Source organism: Glandiceps talaboti, chromosome 16, assembly GCF_964340395.1.
Source record: "Glandiceps talaboti chromosome 16, keGlaTala1.1, whole genome shotgun sequence".
Lineage (NCBI taxonomy): Eukaryota > Metazoa > Hemichordata > Enteropneusta > Spengelidae > Glandiceps > Glandiceps talaboti.
Window position 1 is genome coordinate 20,102,039 of NC_135564.1, and position 12,910 is coordinate 20,114,948.

The following is a 12,910-nucleotide window of genomic DNA, read 5'->3' on the forward strand; positions in this document are numbered from 1 at the left end:
ATCATTCTTATCTATACTTACTTGTGTTGTCGGGTTTGTCGTCTTCTGATTTTAAAACACCCATTTGTTGGTGTAAACATAGTTTCTTTGTCATCAAACAAGTCACCATGAATGTCAGACCTAAGTCTTTTGGTGACAGGTGTCGATGTATGAATATCACTGAAATGAACAATAACGATATATAAGATTGTAATGTCATCATTATGTTGAATCAAGTAACTTAAGCTAAAAGTAACCGATGCTTTACGAAATGTATATTTTACAAAATAAAAAGATATTTTGGGTTTCAATATATACCCTTCAAAAACACACATGGTTTGAAAAGATGTACTATTTGAATTTGAATTTCACAAACACATTAATTTCATGTATACCATCAATAAGGCAGTTTTATGACCCCATCCATGTTGTCCTTTCTCCCTCATCGTGACATTATGTTGCAGTGTTTGACAAAATAACCTATAGATTGGTATATTCTATCCTTATTCACTTATAAGGCGAGGCATGTGATTGTAATATCATACAGTGTATCGAAAACGATCACATGATAAACAGTTAAAACATTCCATCATTCATGTGAGTTTCAACGCAGAGTAACATTATCAACTTACTAATCGAGACTTCTCTTTCTTGGGTTGGAGCACCTTGAATTTGGCATTGATACAAATGGGCTGAATGGTAAAACTGGTGTACATGGTGCTTTGTTGTGATTGGTTGACGTTGTGTCACATGGTGTGACTACAAGGGTTGACGGAGTGGATTGCAAGTAATATGGAGAGGTTGTAGACCAAGGATTGTGATATTCAAATTGTAATCTGAAATGAAAGTTTATGAAAGGTTTTACTTTTTGTAAAATATTTAGTATTCGTAACAGCGAATATTTGATGAAATTTGTTTGGCATTCTGTGCAGTTTCTCTTGTCACGGACTATTTATCATCAGAAATGAGAGGAAAGCCTAGCGTAAATACAAAGATAATTATTTGAAGACATTGCTTGTACTCACCCATCATTGTACTCAGCTTCATCTGAAAAAGAGAAATCTGGATACGTTGTACCCCATCTTGTCATGGGGGATGCAAAGTAAATACACGGGTCATATCTAGGAGTCTGACCAATGCTATTATTATATGGAGTCTGGAGATGAATGGATAGAGAAGAAATTATATTATAAAGTTCATACAATAAGATGAATACTGAATGGAAAACAATGATTTTATCACGTAGTATAATTTAAATTAACATGTTGTAATAAATGCACATCAGTTTTATAACGATGTAGGGCCTATTTGACGTACTTGTGACATGATACTACTAAATACTTACATAGTGTTCTGAGTTGTTCATCAAACTTTCTTGGTGTTCGATGGATGATTCCGTTATATATTGACATTGCTGAGGAACAAGGAAACAAATATTAAACATGGACAACTGAGTACCGATGACAAAATAAAGTAATGGACCTAAGCCTGTTAGCCAACTATAAAATAACTATGACTCAAATAACTATGACTCTAAGGAAATATTTACGAACAAAAACAATCGTAGGTATATGTTGTGTAAGAATATGGATACACACAAGAAGTATGCAAGACAAGAGTAGTATGCCTGTATTGTGCATTTATCAAAACAAATATTGAATATCGAAAACCTCAATACATCTTTACGAAATTCGATTTTTAATATCGGTACATCTAACAGATAGGCTGACTATTTAGTAATCGCTAACTTTAAATTTTAATCGTTTTGTTATCAAAATATTTTCTTCTATCTGCAGCTGCTTGAAAAATACTAATACCCTATCGTGTTTACCAGTCTTACCAATTGTTCATATTGAGTTGCAGAAAGGACTTCACGAGGTACAATATCTGCAATTTCTGCAGCTACTCGGATAATATCTGAGTGAAAGAGATAACAAAGGATGGGCCTTCAGTAAGACGAGGTAGCTACAAATCGGAACAGCGCTTTTTCAAATGTATTGGTCGTAAACTACACTGCTTCATCCTTCATCAAAACTCGTCTTTGTACTTTTTATCACTCCAAAAAATATTATCAATTGTAAACAGATACCCTTTAAATCATTCCTACCTTTACTCTGAATCTCTGTCATCATGTTGCAATGTAGGTTTTTCAAATGTTTTGGTAAATTACTCGTGAATATCGTAATAAATACAGAAAACTTTGTCAGCAATTGTTAACGTTAGTACGCAGATGAAAGAACTACCCGGCATGCATGCTGGTAAACAAAGCGTCATGGCAACGTGTTAACAGTCACCATCGCAACATGTCTTCGCATCGCGTCTCGAGAAGAAAGATGATGAGCGTCTGGGCAGTCATGAGATTCTGTATTTGGGTAAATTAATGCGCGGCTACATGATTTATAGGCCCCCTACTAAAGATTTCAACAGGTACGGTGTTGAAAACCGTGAGACTTGAAGGTGAATAAACACTATCTTTGAATCTATGGTCCTTTATATACTAGAAATGTAAAATGCATCAGAAGTCTGAAGATACCACCATCTTTGATAAAGTAATGTAACAGTAGAGATGTTTCAGGTATGAATAAAAGTGTCTTGATTATCTCAAGGCGCCAATATAACTGTCTTGGAAGAGAGCGCTTGTCACCCGATTTTCCTTTCCTTTAATGTTCACTTCACACATAACCAAAGTGTGTCCAGCTTTTTTTGGCCATCTGTCGTTCTTTTACAACAGGCCTCGAAAGTTGACACATTATAATGGGAAGTTCAGTGACGATCGTTCTCATTTACTAATCATCAATTTCACACGTAATAGTGCGAACTTATAAATCCCCCCCCCCCCCCCACACACACACACTTTATAGGGAGCCGTCATTATTTATGACGGGGGGGGGGGGGTTCAAAGGATTTGCTTCAAAAATCCACAAAATTTGAGTGACCCCCTACCTGGCTTGAAATTGTTTCGTACCCCGCCCCCCTCCTTGACACAACAATTTTTCATAACCCCCCTCACCATTTTACAATTATAACTCATTAACTGCTAATGGTGCTACACACATTATACAAATTGAGGTTGAGTGTTCCATTGAAACACCACATGCACGCACACACACACACACACACACACACACACACACACACAGTGTTATTTTATTGCTGTGTAGTTATATAGATTGTAGATATATTCAGGTGTTTACCTAATATGTTTTGACTGATAATACCTTGAGAAAGAATTTTTATTCGTAACTTCGGATCTATTTATTCGGACTGTCTCACAATTTCCTTAGGCATTTCCACATACATACATATTACATACATACATACATACATACATACAATATCAAAAATTTTATTTTGAATTTGAATTTCCTTATTACATTATGGATGTAGGATATTTCAAGAGAAAGGGGTAACACTGAATGCAGCTCATTCCCAAAGTAGTACCATAGGTAAATTTAGAAATTAGGTGGTATTAGTTGAATCAGAGTTTGAGGGAGCCAAGTGGGGGTGGGTACGGGATCGGGTTTCCCCCTCCCGTCCCAGAGATTTTTGAATTTCAAGTACTAAAAGAATGCTTTCTAGTGCTATTTTAACATGTCAAATTTTGAGTAGCCCCCCCCCCCTTTCACTCCACAGTTTTTGAGTGACCCCCCCAGTCGTAAATAATGACAGCTCCCTTATAAGAACAATACCTAAGAAAGCACCAGTGAAAATTTCAGATGGTTGTGCGGAAGTGCTGTTGACTTCGAGACTTTAGAACTTAGTCTGGCAGCTTGACAATGTAAATGGAGAAAATGCCGATTTTCATAATACAAAGTAAAATTTGACTTGCAGAAGATTTCGCAGCATGTCATGCAATAAAAATATCACCTAGTGGTGGATAAAACGAGTCTTCAGTCATTCTAATTGTTGTTTTGTATTTACCAGTTGTAGCATCGTAGAAAAACGGCAAATCATGGTCGTTCGACTGGATTAATTTGATACACAGATTATCACTTTTCCCGGCATGCAGCATTTCCAGATACAACTGTTTAGTTTTGAATTTCAGAATAACAGTATGCAAACAATTACATTGAATTTTACTTAGTTTCGATTCGATAAGGGAAATTTCGTAACTAGTAGTATGTCCACTTTCTAAACAACGACGGAATCACCATGTTACTATTTCATTCAAAAAATTAGACACTTCGAATGCGCGATGAAAGAGGTAGCCAGCCTACATGATTTTACGCATTCTCTTGGTCTATTATGAAGTTAAACAGACAATAACAATAATGTCTGCGAGTTAAAGGTGCTATAAACAATCATGTTATACTCTGATACTTCATCTGCTATCATATTCATTCGTGTGCACGAAAAATCTTTCTGAGATATACGTATACACTTTAATACGTACAATGGTCGATTTTCTGGTTCCTCGTGGTAAGAAGTGTCTGTGTAGATAACAAGTTCACTAACACTACCTGAACATTTTCAATTTTCATAGTGCTTTCCAAAAAGTTGCTTTAAGTTGGTAAAAGCAACTTTTTGTAGCCCTATGAAAATGTACCTTAGCCAACCCCCTGCCACTGTTTAGTCAAATTGTTAAACTTTTCTATTAAAACAAATATTCGAAATTGTCGTAGGACATTCCGCCATGGTTTTAAAAAATATATGGGCTATACCATAAATACACCAACTACTGAACTGTATGAAAGTCATTTTTATTATACAATAGCCGTACTCTGTGGCACACAAGCAATACAATTCATCCAGCAGTGCCTGAGAACAAAAACAAAAATTAACACTTCTTTTCTCTCCTTGTTTTGTATGTAAAAAAATCTTGGTTCTATTTGAGAAACATCAATGTACTATGTATAAAAGTACGAACAGTCCAGTGAGAATCATGTAGAAATGTTTACATCACAAGGTCAAAGGTTAAATGTTACTACACAGATGTAGTATTCTAAGACAAGTTGGCATCTGATTCAGATTCAATATTTATGTCAAAGGTCACGAGAAGCTGATTCTGATGATGAAAGTATCAGGTTGATTTCACAAACATCCATTACCCAAATTTAGGATATTTCTATTTACATCAAGACATGACAATTGGAATCATTTATCTAGTAATAACAAAATTCCTTGTTCAACTGATTGTAAAATTTGATGCTGAAACTAACTCTCGCACCATCAGATGTTGAATTGTTTTGTAACACGAAACTGACTCTGATTCAGATGCCAAGTTGTGACATACCCTGAATGTATTTCCAACAGTATGCTATAAATAGCAGGTTAGGTGTAAGTGGTCACATGAGGTCAAAATGACATGAGTACAGCATGCCACTATCAATATGTATGATACATGTATCAAAGGTATGCCACTCAGAGGTCAAAGCAGGTCAAATTGACAACAATTTTTAAAATTTGAAAGAAACAGGACATAAGTAAGACATTTTTATTGCTTCTTGATGTTTAATATCACAACTCTGTGCAGACGGATGGAGTCATCTGAAAATTCACAATGAAATCCTTGAATGAAAGTTGGAGGCACCTTCATTTTTTATATTAGGTTGACAATTTTAACCATTACATCAATCAATGTACAAACAATCTATCCTATTACTATCACATTTGTAGCCAGAAGAGGACATCAAATGTTTACACAATTCACTTTCTTCTTCAATGTTATGTTTATTCCTTGCATGACTCATGCAATATTACTCCATATTTCTGGTTTTCCTAAGTGGGCCAAGACTATTGCACCACTGACCTAGGGTGCCTGTCTTCTTTCTTTTGGTGACCTGCAATCTACATTAAATTTGAGATGTTCACATGTACAACAACAAGAAAATGGTTTTGACTAGCCCAGAGACTTGTCTTGGTGTTACTCTCTCAAGAAGTTCTCCATAGTTTCTGGAGAGAGTATTAGCACCAAGACAAGTCTTTTTTAGGGCAAGGTTGACAGATTCACTGTGGTTGAAAACTGCACTTGGTTCATTAAAGTTTGGTGAAATAATACAAAAGTTAACATCAAACAGATTCAAACAGAAATAGTTGACACATTTCAGTGTAAACTGAATAACTTTCAATACAAACAGCAACATTATTTTAATTAGTATTCAAATCATTATTGTTCACATCCATTAATAGCAAAAAAGTAGCATGTACCCAAATATGGAAACTATGAATATTCATAACTGTAAAATATTCATAAATGCTGAACATGTATCCAAATATGGAAACTATGAATATTCATGAGTGTTAAAATATTCATAAATACTGTACACTGTTTGTCACATTCCAACCCGCTGCTTGACAGTTTAATAAGTATGCACAAAACTCTGTTCTGATTGGTTGACTGCACACCATATAAGGAAATTATTTACATATCTACAATTACTATGGGTTTGATTGGTCACTTCTTGCTTGTAACAGTGGGTGTTCCTGTGATCTCATTAAAGCTACTTTTGTAACTAACAGTCAATGAAATGTAGGAAAGTAGGAAATCTTTCCTCATAATTCAGTTAAGATTTGTTGAGTTGGGTTTCAATTTAACAAATATACACAAAATTTGCTTATTAATCATTCAGAAATTCAAACTTCAACTGTCCAATGTTTCAAAAAAAATATCCAATTTCAAACAGTTTTAATTAAACAATGTTTAAACACATCAAAGTCAACAACAAAGGGTACAAAGTAACACACAATACGTTATTTTACACTGAATGGAAGTATCGGTAATAAACACACAACTTTAAAGGTATTTTTTTTCCTTTTTATATCATCTGCCTCCACTATTGAACTATTCCATGTGACAAAATAAATAAGAGTTATTGGCAACACTTACATTGACAACTAAACAAACATTTTGTGATGCAACACTTCTTAACTTCAAAATAGAATACTAAAATATTGACAACAAAATATAGATAACCAGATTTTTATACAAAGTGTTGACAAAATTATAGCTTATATGAAATATTGATAAAATAAATTTCAGAAAATAACGTACTCTTAAACATAGAAGCAAAACTTGGAATCAAAAGGAATTATCAACCAAAATATTTTGACTGCACTTCTTAATCATCATTCCCAATTTGCTGTTACTTTGCTGTGATGGTGGAAAAATGTAGTCAGTAAGATATGTTGTGTTATGCAATGATATTAACTACCACTAATTAGGGCCAAATAATGGTACAAAATATCTTCTACAATCTATGACAATTGTGGCTGTAGGCTGTGACAATGTTTATATCACATCACTAGGCTGTGACAATGTTTATACCACATCACTAGTTTAGATATATTCACAGAAAATTATTAAAATACCAAAAATTAGACATTGTATATGTTAATTAGATGTCACTTTTATCTATAAATTATACAGGAACAGGTTGAAATTATGATCATGTTGGGGGCACTCATTTAGGGTCCGGACCCAAAAATCAATTTGATTGGATTTATTTCATTGTACTACTACACAATACATTTACTCATTAGTAATTCACTATTGCTCAAAGTGTACAGGCTTTATATCTAACAATAGAGTTTCAAAATACTTTACAATTGCAACTAGTGCAGCTTAACCAGTCTGTTTCTTTACCATGTATGTGATGGTTGGAGGGTTAACATGTGATGGTTGGAGGGTTAACATGTGATGGTTGGTGGGTTAACATGTGATGGTTGGTGGGTTAACATGTGATGGTTGGAGGGTTAACATGTGATGGTTGGTGGGTTAACATGTGATGGTTGGTGGGTTAACATGTGATGGTTGGTGGGTTAACATGTGATGGTTGGTGGGTTAACGTGATGGTTGGTGGGTTAACATGTGATGGTTGGCAACATCTACAAAAGCTAGTAGGTACTCTTACATCAAATTTGAATTATGAACTGATTTTCTTCAATTTAACAAAATTGGTAAATTAATAAATCTCACCATGGAAGTATTAAATCCAACTAACTTGTGATATTGACTCAAATTGAACACAATTTCTTCTAATACTATCAAAGTTTTGTAACTTTTCTTTTTAATTTCTCAATTTATTTCAAATCAAAACAGATATATCATTTCAGAGATATTTTCAAAAATATTTGAAATACATCAGAACGTCTATATTTTGGGTAGCAACAAAAACTTTAATATTTGGCTGAAGAGGGCAGAAAATTTAATCTGGTTCAGTATTACTGTTTTCACAACAAGGGGAGACGAATGTGTGACAATTTGAGGAAAAACTTGCTATCAGAGACGCCATCCTTATGTGGGTGTAATTAAACCAGTGTCCATTGACAGCTAATATCAACATGTTGCAATAATAGTTTTACTTTGTGTCTATCTGAGATTGCCGATAGCTTGACTTCCATAGTAGTAATTTGCAAACAGCAGAGTAATTAGACTTAAAGATGCAAATTTTATGTATGTTAAGGGGGTTTAAATTCCCATGCTTACAAATCATACGTAAATTAGGGGGTTCCATGTCCAATATAAATGTTGTTCTGACTCTTCCCATACTACCCGGTAACAATTTTATGCAAGAGGTTTTATTGTCCCTTTACAAATTTTGTGTAAGTTAAGGGGTTTAACAGTACCCCTATTTAATCATACCCCTTAGCTACCTTGCAAATGTATGGTTGATCCAGCACACTGAAGCGCTACTATGACTATGCTATGACTGTTATGACTACAGCTATGACTGCAGCTGAGAAAATTACCTTGTAACCTATTTACAGTACATTGTACATAAATTAGGCCAAAACATTGTAAATTACATGACTGTTATGTGATTGAGTATAACTTTATAAAATAATTGGTTTATTTGAAATATATTGATCCCCGTCCACTTCAACACAGATGGGTCACAATACAGAAAAAAAGAAACATTTAAAATTGTTTACAAAATATACAGAAAACAAAAACAAAAGAAGCAAGAAAATCTATTTAGAACATTTAACTCTTTATTCAATTGTAAACGTTTGTTTGTTGAAACTTAGTTACTCCTGTCTAACTTTTCTTCATATTGTGAAATGACCCACAGAGAGCTCTTATCACCCTGTTGATCCAAATGTTGAGTTAATTTTGTTTTGCACAAAATGGACTTTCTTTGCTTAAAGGCTCAGTTTAGATTAGGATTAAAATCTAGATTTGAAAGACGGATGTCTGGCAGACCTATAGAAAAAGTTGGTCCAGAACAAAAGAATGATCCTATTATGTAATCCTTATAGATCCATTGATAACACTCATGTGAGAATAAAGGATTGAATAATGGGCCTTTAATGACTCTTTGAAAATGATTGGGGCTTATTTGTAGTTGTGCGGAAAACATAAAGTATAAAAAACTACAAATAAAGTGTTTTCCTCTGATTTAGAGAAAGTACAAATATATCTCTCAACTCAGTTCAATTCTGTCATCAAATTCAGATGAGTTTCTCTAATCACATGACCTTTTCTTACTGCGAATACAAATATTTAAATCTTTATAGTTTGACTGAGTCAGAACTGACTAAACAGAATTCTATGAACAAATTCCTCTAGCCTTTGACCTCCAATCTGAGGTCACATCTCAGTTTTTAATCTCTGCAGCTCTCACAAATGAAATTTTGGAGAAATAACAATTTATATTTTAGCCAAACATGTAACAGTAATTAACGCTGTTCCAAAGTCAATAGATTTGTTCATTTGTTCTGAAATTTAATAAAATTATTAAGATAATTGTTAGGAAATATTTGTGATTATAAATTGTTTAAACCTTGTTGGACAAATATGTGAGAGGGAAAATGGGTAGGAAATTCATAAAATTGTATTAACTAGCAAGGGCCTATCTAATGTGAGTAAAATTCTCATTAACCAGTAAGGGCCTTTTCTGAAGTTCTTGATATCCAATCAGGTTTTTATTTCTATTGTGTAAATAGAAACCTAAGTTAAAGAGACAAAACAATCCAAGTCACCTTTGACCTTGCAAGAAGACAGCCACAGATTTGTTGTGATTACAATGTGTACCCTTTCTTTGGTCAAAATACTGAAAAATCACCACAAAAATGCTGAAAAGTTGTAATAACTCACAAGACTTACTTTTGAAAGATGAAAGTACAATATTTCAGTTAAGTTCACATTTGGCCAATTTGAAAGCAGTCCAAAAACTAGAAAATAAATTGAATATTTTGTTACTTTCTGTCACGACAGCACACAGTGACTACACAACATAGGAGAGTGAGCAGAACACAGACAACTCAATAATTTATTTTGAAATCTGGCATCCCTGTGAGGTGTCACCATTTCCACTGTCTCAGTTGTCAACATATCACAGGATTGATTCAGTGTTGCCCTAGTAACCGTGTTTTATGAAAGCAACATAACTACGTTGCTTCATGTCCTGATTTTCCTACAAAACTCAGATATATCTACGGTATAACTTGAGTCTGTACTTGTTGGGATCTCAAGATTTTGCTAAGCTTTGGTAACCTTGGCAAAATCTGGTAAATTTTGTAGATTTCCATATCTGTGTACCTTATTTTGGCAGGAATCCAAGTAACAGCGAGAAGAAATCATCTAAATTTTACATGAGATTTCAATACTGTGTACCACGGTAAAAATCTTGATAACTTGGGTAGATTTGACCTATTATCATCTTTAACAAAAACATTCTGTCAGTAGCTGTTTTAATTTGATCAAAATCTGACCAAGGAAGACGTTGGATTTGTTTCATTTACTATACTTCATTTCATGTCTTTGTTTGAACAACTGACTAATTAATGTTCACTTCTCTACTACCTGATGATGATGCTTGGTTAACAGTGTGAAAGCTAGTCAGAACTTTGGGAGACATTTTGAGTTCAGTTTTATTAAGACATCCAGTTATCATTTGTATTTGTATGTGTTAACAATGTCAGGTTGTTGACATCAGAGCAGGACACTGTCAGACATTTACATGTAGAACTCAATACATAGAATGAGCCATTCTTGTAAACCAAGGCTGTATTTTTCTTGGACGGTGCCATAAAAGAGACCATGGTTTACGGTGAGAATGAGAATAGATATGAAATACAGATAGAATGAATCAAACCCTCTCCCTGAAAAGATTTCAATCACAGCTATATCTGTAGTCTGTAAGGTACGCTGTGAGAGGGCGCCCTCACATATCGGAGATGAGAGAGAAGGTCTAGTGAGTGTGGAACAACACAACATATCTTACCTTCTAAAAAAGGCTCAATACAGGGCGTTAAAATCATGACACACATGATAACATTAGTACTTTGTTTCATAGTTAGTGAAACTTTTCATCTATGGTGAAAGGGGACTACATGTATGTGCATTTTCATTTATCTCTCTACTTTGATCGTTTTTCCCTTCTACTCCTCTAACAAACCTCTCTTACTCTTACAATTTTTCTTTGTTCATTTACTCATATTCACTGTTAAATATTCACAACTCAAAATTTACCATTTCAAACTATAGTTGCTTATTTTCTTTGGCTGAAAAACATGGCATTTTGTTCACTAAAATGTACGAAAACCTGACAAAGTATCAAATCAATTATTTCAAAAACAACCTGATCATTCTTAGAAATACATTCAAACGATTAAGAACTTTAGTTTTCCTAAGTTCATGAATTTTTCACATTTTTGGGGGGAATTTTTCATTTCAAAACTACTTTCTTACAGCACACTTCATATGTAAATACTACACAAGGACCAATCACATTAATCCTTGTTAAGCAAATGTTACACCTTTGTTATGCAAATAATATGCATGCAAATGTTATGTAAAACACAAGACTCCCTAAGTGCATGGTGATTTTCAATAGCATTGAAGCACTGATAAATGTAGGTGTCAATGGTCTTATTTATTCTGCAAAATATCATTAATGTGTACAAGAATTTCTCTATAAAACCAACAACACTGAAAATGTCAAGAAAAAATTAGTCATTTGTAAAACTAGCTCCCATTGAACATTCTCTTGCAGTACAACATCCTACTTGCTGTGCTCTATCAGAACTGAATACTGTGGTCAACAACAAGGTATGCATAAAGCTGTGTTGTAAGAACTTTGCTCCTGAGTGTTATAGCTTGCAGCATGTTTTTGTTTTTTTACATGAAGCCATTACTGTTTTACAGATGTCAAGAAGCCTCTGTGTCACACACCAGATTAAGTTTAGTATCGGCTTTATTGTACAAATTAGTTAGAGGTATCCACACGTCTAGTGCACACAATCATGATCTAACTTGTGCAAAAATCTGAATCTTCAATCTGAATTATGAATCAGAATCTGAAACTAGGTCCATTTGATTCAAGGCATAACACTGCTTTGCAAGATTACCAGTTCTGGAGGCTGAATTGCTTCAAGCAAAATCACAATCAATGAAGATGTTTCTCCTAACAAAACTTGGCAAAGCTACGGCATTTATGGGATTTCACGCCTGAGAAACAGTTACTGAGCTTGAACAGGAGACTTGAACTTGGGTAGCCAGAGTCCAAATTTTGTTTCCACTCCAGAAAATGTAGCTACAGCCAATCTCATTCCTCCTATGTGATCTGGGTTGACGGGAGGCAAATCTGCTGCCAAAGGTGCTGCCTTGCTCTCTGATCCCACAGGACGTCTAGGCAAAATAAACAGAAAATATTTATCAGAACATTGGTTTGACAAATGCAAATCAAGAAAAAGATCTGTGATGTATAAAATGCAACCAGAATTGCTAGCCAAACCTATTAGTTGGCACATAGCCAAAATTGCTAAGTAGATTCTGTAACATTGTTGCAGATGAAGCCCTGTTAGTATATTTGTAAACCAGGAACTGAAAGGAACGATTGCAAAATGTTATACAAGCTCAATAAATTGTTCGTTTAGGACATGATGGGATCTCGTGAGATCTTCCGCGAGACGGATAATGCGTTATTGCAATGACATCAGACCCTCCCCCCAAACAAATGAAGTTTGTTTATTGAGCTTGTGTGACATT

At 34.4% G+C, this 12,910-nt stretch overlaps 1 protein-coding gene across 1 annotated transcript in view; it reads right to left on the reverse strand.

Moving 5' to 3' along the window:
• Positions 1-11,590: 11,590 nt before the first annotated feature.
• Positions 11,591-12,910, reverse strand: part of LOC144447024 (electrogenic aspartate/glutamate antiporter SLC25A12, mitochondrial-like) — a 35,215-nt gene continuing 33,895 nt past the window's right edge. The window contains exon 16 of the mRNA XM_078136890.1: positions 11,591-12,550. Coding sequence (XP_077993016.1) covers positions 12,382-12,550 — 169 coding nt within the window. The 3' untranslated portion in view covers positions 11,591-12,381. The remainder of the gene's footprint in view (positions 12,551-12,910) is intronic.